The sequence below is a fragment of the Balaenoptera acutorostrata genome, chromosome 15 (assembly GCF_949987535.1).
Source record: "Balaenoptera acutorostrata chromosome 15, mBalAcu1.1, whole genome shotgun sequence".
Lineage (NCBI taxonomy): Eukaryota > Metazoa > Chordata > Mammalia > Artiodactyla > Balaenopteridae > Balaenoptera > Balaenoptera acutorostrata.
In genome coordinates, this window is record NC_080078.1 from 27,371,968 (window position 1) to 27,382,343 (window position 10,376).

At 40.6% G+C, this 10,376-nt stretch overlaps 1 protein-coding gene across 1 annotated transcript in view; it reads right to left on the reverse strand.

Moving 5' to 3' along the window:
* ERCC4 (ERCC excision repair 4, endonuclease catalytic subunit) overlaps positions 1–9,845 on the reverse strand; it is a 36,950-nt gene extending 27,105 nt beyond the window's left edge. Inside the window, exons 1-2 of the mRNA XM_007188371.2 lie at positions 9,624–9,845; positions 8,124–8,304 (exon numbers count right to left, since the gene is read on the reverse strand). Of these exons, the coding sequence (XP_007188433.2) occupies positions 8,124–8,304; positions 9,624–9,830 (388 nt within the window). The 5' untranslated portion in view covers positions 9,831–9,845. The remainder of the gene's footprint in view (positions 1–8,123; positions 8,305–9,623) is intronic.
* Positions 9,846–10,376: the final 531 nt, after the last annotated feature.

The following is a 10,376-nucleotide window of genomic DNA, read 5'->3' on the forward strand; positions in this document are numbered from 1 at the left end:
TCTCCCCACTGGTAACCACTCACTTGTTCTCTGTATCTGTGGGTCTGCTTCTTTTTTGTTATATTCACTAGTTTGTTGCATTTTTTAGGGTTTGCAATTTTAGATAGGGTGACCTCACTGAGGTCTTAAGTGAGTAAAGCCTGGATGGAGACGAGGAGGTGAGCCTTGTGACCATGTGGGCCAAGGGAGTTCCGGGCAAGGGAATGATAAGAGCAAAGGCCCTGGGGTGGGGCATGTCTGGCCTGGTGGAGGAAGAATTTCTGAAAGCAAAGCAGGTCACTCATTCTTTTATGTATGAGTCAGATGTGAACTATGCAAAATAGCTGCCTTTCAGAAGTTTGGGCAACATCTCCATCACTTATTAGAAGAATTCAACTTTCAGAATCAGAGTATACTCAATTGAAAGGTAAATTAGTCCATCTGAAATAAAAATCTTTAACGAATATGCTTAAACATCTGTTTTGTGGGGTGGGTGTGATAATGACACCTCTGAATCTCAAAAACAAGGACAACCATATGTGTTTCCTTAATTATAAAATTAGAGTACTGGACCAGATGATCTCTCATATGTATGTATGATACACACATGCCATTGTGGTGCAGTGGGATTCATGGAAAATTAGGGAGAGACATGAGATGACATAAGAGTGCATAGATGTCATTTCTGGATCAAAAACTCAATTATTCTATGACAATTCTCAGTCTTTTAGACCTAAACCAAGCCAGTTACCATATATATTTGCTATAAATGCACTCGCATGTTTTTGCTCCCACTCTCATCACTCCTAGGATCTGGAAAATGACACCAATAGTAACCCAAGACTCCTAGTAGTTCAATAGACTCAATTCAGATTCTATTATTTTGGTGTTTAAATTTTAGATTGAGGTGGATGGAGCTAAAATTTATTCTAGCTAAGCAAATTGTTTTTCAAATATGGTAAAAATTAACAGTGCTATTTAGGACTTTGTAGACAAAAGATTTTCAGTAATACCAGTATGTGTACATAACTAATTTACTGCTCATAAAATATTCTGTACCTAGCAGGTAGGTTTTTCCAAGTACTCTATTGGGCCAGAGTTGTTGTCCTGGACTGAAATATGACATAAAGTTAGAAATAATAAAAATGGACTTCAAAAGAAAAGGTGAATCTCAAGTTAAGAAAATGGTGTGCTCCAAAAGGTTGTCATTTCTTTTGGAATCTAGAAGGAGGAGGAGAAGAGAACTAATATTCTATCCCGGGCACTGGGGTTAGGTACTTCTATAGATTTTTATTTCATTGAATCCTCACAATAACTCTATGGGGTAGGTATTACTATGAGACCAGGAAAGGGAAGCAACTTGACCAAGGTCACTTCGCAAGTAAATGGCAGACCAAAGGTTCCAAATCATGAGTGCCTGAAAACAAAGCCATGTCCTTCCTGTTAAATGACATCATCCGAGGACCACACCTCCCCCTTTAAAAAAATACAAGCAGGTTAGGTTTCTGGGGCAATTCTAGTCCCACATTTTTATGCTCCCACAACACTTTGTATCTCATGCTGCACTGTAATTACTTCTTTACACCTGTCTCCTCCACTAAATTGCTTGAGGACCAGAACATCATAAGTAGTAATCAGAGAATGCTTACTATGTGCCATGTGTGATGCTAAGAATTTTACATACATTATCTCAGTTCATCCTCACAATAATCCTAGGAGGAAGGTACGATTACGTCTCCAATTTACAGATGCGAAAACCGAGTCATACAGAAATGAAGAAACTTGCCCAAGGTCACACAGCTGGCAGCTGGTGAAGGTGAGCTCAGACCCAGAAGCCACCTAACTCAGGAGCGCACCCTACCGTCCTGTCGTCTTTCTGTCTTCAGCACCGACCTCATTCCTGCCAAATAAGGGACGGTTACTCAACGCAACGTTTACTAACATTTAATGTTAATAATGTTGAATGCATATAAAGCTGAATTACAGCACCGGGTACACAAATCTAACATGTAACCTTTTTTTTTAAAGTTTCCCACGGAAAGTGTGTTCTGAGTTCTATTTAGAGATGTCAGGATCTGTTTTAACAATGAAAGCATCCTCCTGCCCCATTCTTTTGAAAGTACAATCTGGGGAGATATTTTCACAGTTCTCCCACTATTGAGGAGTTGTGTTGGCAGGGACGCCTAGGGTGGGGTATGGTGGTGACACTGGGTAGCGACAGGGGAACAAGTTAGGGCTGGTACATTCAAGATTTTCTAGGGGGTTCCATGCTTCTGGGACACTCTGGTCCGTAAGAGCTATGGTGAAAGTTCCTCCAGGGGCTGGGGGGTTGAGGGGGTACAGGATGATCCCAGGGGGTGTGGCATTTGAAGGAATTCATTTCTGCCACTCATTTGCATTCCATTCAGCCAAGCAGCAGTAACAGCTCCAGCTTCATTACTGGCTGGGACTTGATCAGAAACAGGAATGGCATTTTGCACTTTTTAATTAGGAACTACCTATAAACTATACTTTGGATATTTCTTTGATTCAGATTGCTCTCTGCCTAATTAGGTTGAAGTGTTACTGGGAGACACAGAGTAATACTGACATCTAGTGGTCATTTCAATACATTTTTTTTGTTTTATCAACTGAAAAAATAAGGAAACATAAAGCTAAATTTATAAGAAAGCAGCAAACAGTAAAAGACTTTACAATGTATCAAGATTTCTAGTTATAAAGAGCCAATTTTTTGCTATTATTTATGATTTACTATGTACCAGGCAGTATACTAAGCAATTATTTATTTTACCTCATTTAATCCTTGATAAGTTTACAAGGCACTATTTTCTCAATTTAAGCAATGAGAAAACTGAGGCTTGTGAAAATTAAGTACAGTAACTTGCTTGTAAGCAGTGGCATTACCCTTCAAAGTCAAGTGAGTCTGACCTCAGCTGTACAGCCCTGCCAGGGCTTATAACAATGATAAATACAAAAGTATAACAAAACTTTCCAATAATCAGTTCACCATGAACCATATAAAACATTCATTCATACATTTATGCATTAAATATTTCTTGAGGGTCTTCTAGGTTCAGGGCAACGTGAAAGATATGGTAGGAAGGACAATTATGAATTCCAGAACCTCTCTGCCCTTCGAAAGTTCATTAAAAATTGTTGTAAATACATGCATCACTCACCCAATATGTATGTGTTTGGTGCCTACTATGTACCAGTTACTTGTCCTGGGATGAACAAGTTGTTCCTTACTCTTAGGAAGCTTGTCATCTCATGAGCGAGACAGACAAATAAATAGGCAAATACAGTGTGGTGTTCTGAAGTGCTCTCACTGGGGAGAAGCATGGGGAAATCAGAAAAGGTTTCCAAAAGGACAAATAATAATGAAAAATGACTCCTTTTCTATATTAATTCTGGCTAAAATTAAATCATTCTTCTCAAAATAATTAAGCAACTAATTGGTTTAATTTCAATCATGGGAGAGAGGTGGGATCAAGATGGTGGAGTAGGAAGACCCTGAGCTCACCACTCCCCATGAACAGATCAAAACTACAACCACATGCAGAGCAACTCTCTGAGAACGACCTGAAGACTAGTAGAACGGGTCTTTTACAACCAAGGCTGTGAAGAAAGAACCCCATGGAGTCTGGTAGGAGGGGAGGAAAAGAGATCTAGTTGGACCCACGCCCCTGGTGGGTGACCCAGTAAAGGACGGGGATGTCACAAGCTCAGGGATCCTCCCTAAAGAGTGAGGGGTTTGAGGCCCACATCAATACCCTAGCCTGGGGTCCAGCACTGGGAAGACAGGCCCCCCTGGCTGGTTTGGAAACCAGTGGGGCTAACCAGTGGGCTGTAGGAAACCAAGACTCCACTCTTGAAGAGAGTGAGTAAGCACAGACTTGTTTGCTCCCAGTCTCAGCAGAGGCAGCAGATTGAAAACTGCCTGGTGCTCTGGCGGCCCTGTCTGACCACCCCAGCCTACACCAAGCTCTTAATCCAGCCCCTCCTGCTCCAGCCCTATCCCCCACCAAGGTGGCTCTGCCAGTGGACCCTGGGAGAAGACGCGGCCTGTGCCCTCTTCATATTCAGCTCTCTCACCAAAACCACTGGGCACACGCAGACTGCACAGGGACACTCCCACACAGGGACATGGATTCAAGACTGGGATAGGTAACTGTTTTGCCTAACTTCATAGGGACAAACAGAGAAAGTCAAATAAAATGAGAAGACAGAAGAATATGTTCCAAACAAAAGAACAAGATAAAGTCCTGAGAAAAAACCCTAATGAACAGAGATAAGTAATTTACATGATAAAGAGTTTAAAGCAAGAGTCATAAAAATGCTCACTGAACTTGGGAAAAGAATAGAGGAATATAGTGAGAGCTTCAACAAAGAACTAGAAAAATATTTTTAAAAACCAATCAGAACTGAAGAATACAATAACTAAAATGAAAAATACCCTAGAAAGACTTAAGTCCTTACTTAAGTAAATTTAAGAAGACTGCAATTATATCAAGGATATTTTCCAACCACAACAGTATGAAATTACAAATCAATTTTGGGAAGAAAAATGGAAAAATACAAACACATGAAGACTAAATAAGATGCTACTAAAAAGCCAATGGGTCAACAAAGAAATCAAATAGGAAATTAAAAAATACCTTGAGAGGAATGAAAACAGAAACATAACTTTCCAGAATCTATCTGATGCAGTAAAAGCAGTTCTAAGAGCGAAGTTTATAGTGATACAGGCCTACCTCAAGGAACAAGAAAAAACTCAAATAAACAACCTAATTTTCTATTTAAAGGAATTGATCCTTTAGCCAGACTCATCAAGAAAAAAAGAGGAAGGGCCCAAATAAATAAATCAGAATTGAAAGAAATAAACTTACAACTGATATCACAGAAATACAAATAATCATAAGAGAATATACTAAGAGTTATATACCAACAAATTGGACAACCTATAAGAAATGGATAAACCCCTATAAACACACAATCTTCTAATACTGAATCAGGAAGAAATAAAATATTTAAAGAGACCAATTACTAGTAATAAATTGAATCACTACCAAAAAATCCCAACAAAGAAAAGTCTAGGACCAGATGACTTCACAGGAGAATTCCACCAAACATTTTAGGAGAGTTAATACCTATCCTTCTCAAACTATCCAAAAAATTGAAGGGGATAGAACACTTCCCAACTCATTCTATGAGCCCAGCATTATCCTGATACCAAAACCAGACAAAGATACTACAAAAAAAAAGAAAATTAAGGGCCAATATCCCTGATGAACATAGATGTAAAATCCTCAATAAAATATTAGCAAACTGAATTCAACAACATATAAAAAGGATCATACATCATGACCAAGTGGGATTTATTTCAGGAATGCAAGGATAGTTCAACATTGAACCTTGATTTGTGGATATTGAACCATTAACAAAATGAAGGATATGAATCACATAATCATTTCAACAGATACAGAAAAAGCATTTGACAAAATTCAAAATCCATTCATGATAAAAACTCTCAACAAAGTTGGTATAGAGGGAACATATCTCAACATAATAAAAGCCATTTATGACAAACCCACAGCTAATGTTATACTCAATGGTGAAAGCTAAAATCTTTTCCTCTAAGATCAGGGACACGACAAGGAGGTCCACTCTCACCACTTCTATTTAACATAATATTGAAAGGCCTAGCCTCAGCAATCAGACAAGAAGAAGAAATAAAAGGTATCCAAACTGGAAGTGAAGAAGTAACACTCACTATCTGCAGATGACATACTATATATAGAAAACCCTTAAGACTCCACCAAAAAACGATTAGAATATATAAATTCAGTAAATTCAGTGAAGTTGTAGAATATAAGATTAATATAGAAATCTGTTGTATTTCTATACACTAAGAATGAGGTATCAGAAACAGAAATCAAGAAACAATCCCATTTACAACTGAATGAAAAAGAATAAAATACCTAAGAATAAATTTAGGTATTAAATTAAGTAAATTAAATTATTTATAAATTTAATATGGAGGTGAAAGATCTGTACTCTGAAAACTATAAGACATTGATCAAAGAAATTGAAGACAATACAAATAAATGGAAATATATCCTTTGTTCATGAATTGGAAGAATATTGTTAAAATGTCCATATTACCCAAAGCAATCTACAGATTTAATGCAATCCTCATCAAAATACCTATGACATTTTTCATAGAACTAGAACAAATAATCCTAAATTTTGATTGGAATCACAAAAGACTCTAAATAGCCAAAGCAATCTTGAGAAAAAAGGACAACACTGAAGGTATCATGTTCCCTGACTTGAGACTATACTACAAAGTTATAGTAATCAAAACAGCATGTACTGTCCCAAAACCAGACACAGAGATCAATGCAACAAAATAGAAAGCTCCCAAATAAACTCATGCACATGATCAATTAATCTACGGCAGAGTAGTCAAGAATATACAATGGGGAAAAGACAGTCTCTTCAATAACTGGTGTTGGGAAATCTGGACAACTACATGTAAAAGAAAGAAATTAGAAGATTTTTCTCACACCATATACAAAAATAAAGTCAAAATGGATTAGAGACCTAACTGTAAGACCTGAAACCATAAAACTCCTAGGAGAAAACATAGGGTGTATGCTCTCTGACATCTGTCTTAGCAATAATTTTTGGATCTGTCTCCTTAGGCAAGGGAAACAAAAACAAAAATAAACTAAAAAGTTTTTGCACAGCGAAGGAAACCAACCAACAAAACGAAAAAGCAACCTACTGAATGGGAGAAGATATTTGCAAACAATAAGTTCAATAAGAGATTAATATCTAAAATATACCAAAAACTCATACAACTCAACATCAAAAAACCAAAGAACCTGATTAAAACATGGGCAGAGGATCTGAATAGGCATTTTTCCAAAGAAGACATACAGATGGCCAACAGACACAGACAACGAGATATCACCTCGCACCTAACAGAATGTCTGTTGTGAAAAAGACAAGAAATAACAAGTGTTTTTTGAGGGTGTGGAGAAAAAGGAACCCTTGTGTACTCTTGGTGGGAATGTAAATTGGTGCAGCCACTATGGAAAACAGTATGGAGGTTCCTCAGAAAACTAAAAAGAGAAGTACCATATGATTCAGCAATTCCACTCCTGGGTATTTATTTGAAGAAAACAAAAACATTAACTTAAAAAGATATATGCACCCCAATGTTCATAGAAGCATTATTTACAACAGCCAAGATACGGAAGCAACTAAAGTGTCCATGGATAGATTAATGGATAAAGAAGATGTGGAATATATATACAATGGAACATCACTCAGCCATAAAAAAGAATGAAATTTTGCCACGTGCCACAACATGGATGGACCTGGAGGGTATTTTGCTAAGTGAAGTAGTCAGGCAGAGAAAGACAAATACTGTGTTTTCACTTTCATGTGGAATCTAAAAAATAAAACAAAGGAACAAATATAACAAAACAGAAACAGACAACAAACTAGTGGTTACCAGTGAGGAGAGGGATGGGGGGAGAGGCAAAAGAGGTGAAGGGGATTAAGAGGTACAAACTATTAGGTATAAAAGAAACAAGTTAAGGATGTAATGTACAGCACAGGGAATATAGTCAATATTTATAATAAATTTGTATGGAGCATAATCTATAAAAATACTGAATTACTATACACCTGAAACCAATATAATATTGTATGCTCACTATACTGAAAAAAATTTTTTTGAAAATTTCAAATCATGGGAAAAAGATATTCTTTAAAGAGGAAAACCAAACTATTTTAGGAAACATATCAAGAATATTTATAAGCATTTCAAATCTGAGTAGTTTCTAAAAGCAAATGCCTGTCAATTACTAAGTATTTACTGAATATGAGCTTAGAAAACAAGGAAACGTCAATCTTACATTTAGTTTCTTATTCAGGCCATAAATATTTACTAAGCATCCAAAATGTGTCAGGTATTGTGTTAACACCTGGAAGCACAATGTTGAACAAAAACATCCAATGCTGTTCACAAGAAGGTTCTAGTTTAGAGTTTAGCAGAGGGAACAGACACATACAGAAAAAAAGAAAGTGCAAACGTACATACAAATAACAATAAGGCTTCAAATTCTTACCAGTAATTAAATCTGAAGGTATTCTGTCAGTCAAGAAATCAACCACAAGTATTCGACTCGTTGCAAATATCACACCGCCTTGTGTGTACACCTCATAGCGATTGCTACTTGTGATTTCATTTGTTACACGGCGAGGGAGATGTTCAACTCCTTCTATCTTCAGCTGGTTGATAAAATACTCCTAAATTAAATCAAACTTGATTAGTAGACCGTTTAATAGAGGGAAGTTTTTATTAGGTTACCAGTATTTGTATTTAAAATGATATGCTGCCTTTTTCAGAGATCATGAACTTAATAATGAACATACAAACTAAATTACTACTTTACGCTGATCAACCAAACAATCGACATTTATCTAAGGTTTTGTTTTTGTTTTAGGGTTTGCACTAAGGACTCATTGCACTTGAGATGTTATTAGCAGTTTAACGACAACAAAAAAGACTTTTAAAATCCTGAGTTAAAAGACTTCTGCTACCTAGAAAATACTGCCCACCAGAGGCAACTTTGCAAGCCAAGTGTAAATACCATGTGAGAAGACAACAAGGGAATCCTTTCCCCAGGTGGTGTTTTAGACTATTAGTTCTGTCCTGCTCCACCCTAGAGGGGATTTCATCATGTCAATGGGACCCTTGGTCCTTTAAGTTTGATACCACCTTTCCTGGGGGGCCCTGTGTTGTGCTAAGCCCTAGTCAAGCACTAGGGATACCTAGATGGATCAGTCAAGGAGTGTGTGGTCACTCTTCTCAGGGGGCATTTTCCTTCCGGCCATCTGCTCTAGGTATCTAAGGGCTCATCAGAGTTGTCAGATCAAGCTGTGTCACCTGTCACTACCCCTCGGCAGAGGTGTATCCCCCTTCTGTCTTCCTCAGTGTTCTCCACTCTCCCTAACCCAGGTACCCTTCCCCAATGCCCTCAGCTTCCAGCTCCCCTCCCTTCTGACCCTACGCCCCTCTTCCCACAGCCCGGGTGAACCCCCAGTCCCTCCTCTTCCCTACAGGGTTCTCCCCAGCCTCAGCGTCTCCTTTCACGTCTCCCCATTCCCTTCAGAGATTCCTCCATCCCCATCACTGCTCCCTTTTAGGGACCTCACTCCTCTACCTCCAGCCAGTCCCTTAGTACCCAACTTCAGGACTGCCTCGTCATTCCCTTCCACATCCTCCACCAGGCAACTCCCCACCCTCTTCGGAGACCTCCAATCCCTCCCACCTCCACGCTTCTCAAATGACTCCCCTACTCCTCTCAGAGACCCTCCAACCCTTTCAGGTCCTCGAACCCATGTCAGGGTCCTGCCTCCTCCGTGGGACCCCGCCCACCGTCTCAGCGTCCCCGCACCCGCGTCAGGGGCCTGCATCTGTCTCAGGGACCCCTATTCAACGCCTTCCCGCCCGCGTCAGGGACCCGCATCGCCCTCAGAAGCCTGGCCTCCGCGCCGAGGCCTGCGTCTGCTCCGGAGGCCCCCGGCGCTCCCGGGGTCCCCTCCCCCCGCGCGGGCGGCCGCACCTCCTCGGCCGGCTGCGTGTTGAGCACCAGCACCAGGCACGCCGGGTGGCAGTGCAGCCGGAGGAAGTGGTAGAGGAGCCGGTCCGCGCCGAGCCCGCGGGCGCACACTACCAGCCCGTCCGCCTCCAGTAGTTCCAGCACCAGCTGCCGCTCATATTCCAGCAGCGGCGCCATTGCTGTCTCTCGAGCCGGCAAGCCCGGCTCCATGGGCGCCCTTCAGGGCCGCGGCCGAACGTAGCCGAAGAGAGCCGAGTCCGAGACGAGAGCCGGCCGAACGCAGTCGAAGAGAGCCGAGTCCGAGACGAGAGCCGGCCGAACGCAGCCGAAGAGAGCCGAGCCCTGGAAGACGAGCGAGGCCGAACTCAGCCGAAGAGGAGCTGAGAGGAGCCGAGAGGAACCGAAGATTCGTAGAGTCGCGGGGAGGTGCTAGCGCTCCCAACAGGTGTCTCTTCCAGGCTTCAGGCTGCGCCCCAGGAGTCTTCAGTTATTTCACCTTGTCTGTACCTTCGATTTGAGACTCAGGCGGCCTAGACCTAGACCTAGACCTGGACCTAGAACACAAGCTACCACAAAGCGAGAGAGGAGAATTAAACCCAAGAAGCTTAGTTCCCCGACCTTGACAATTGAAAAAGTTAATTGTCAATCTAAGGATTGCGCCTAGAATTGGTAGCACCTGCTTCCCAGGGTGAGGTTTGCTCCTTTCTTTTGCAATGGGCCCCTCTTTTAAAAAATTTTTGAATAAGCAGCATAACT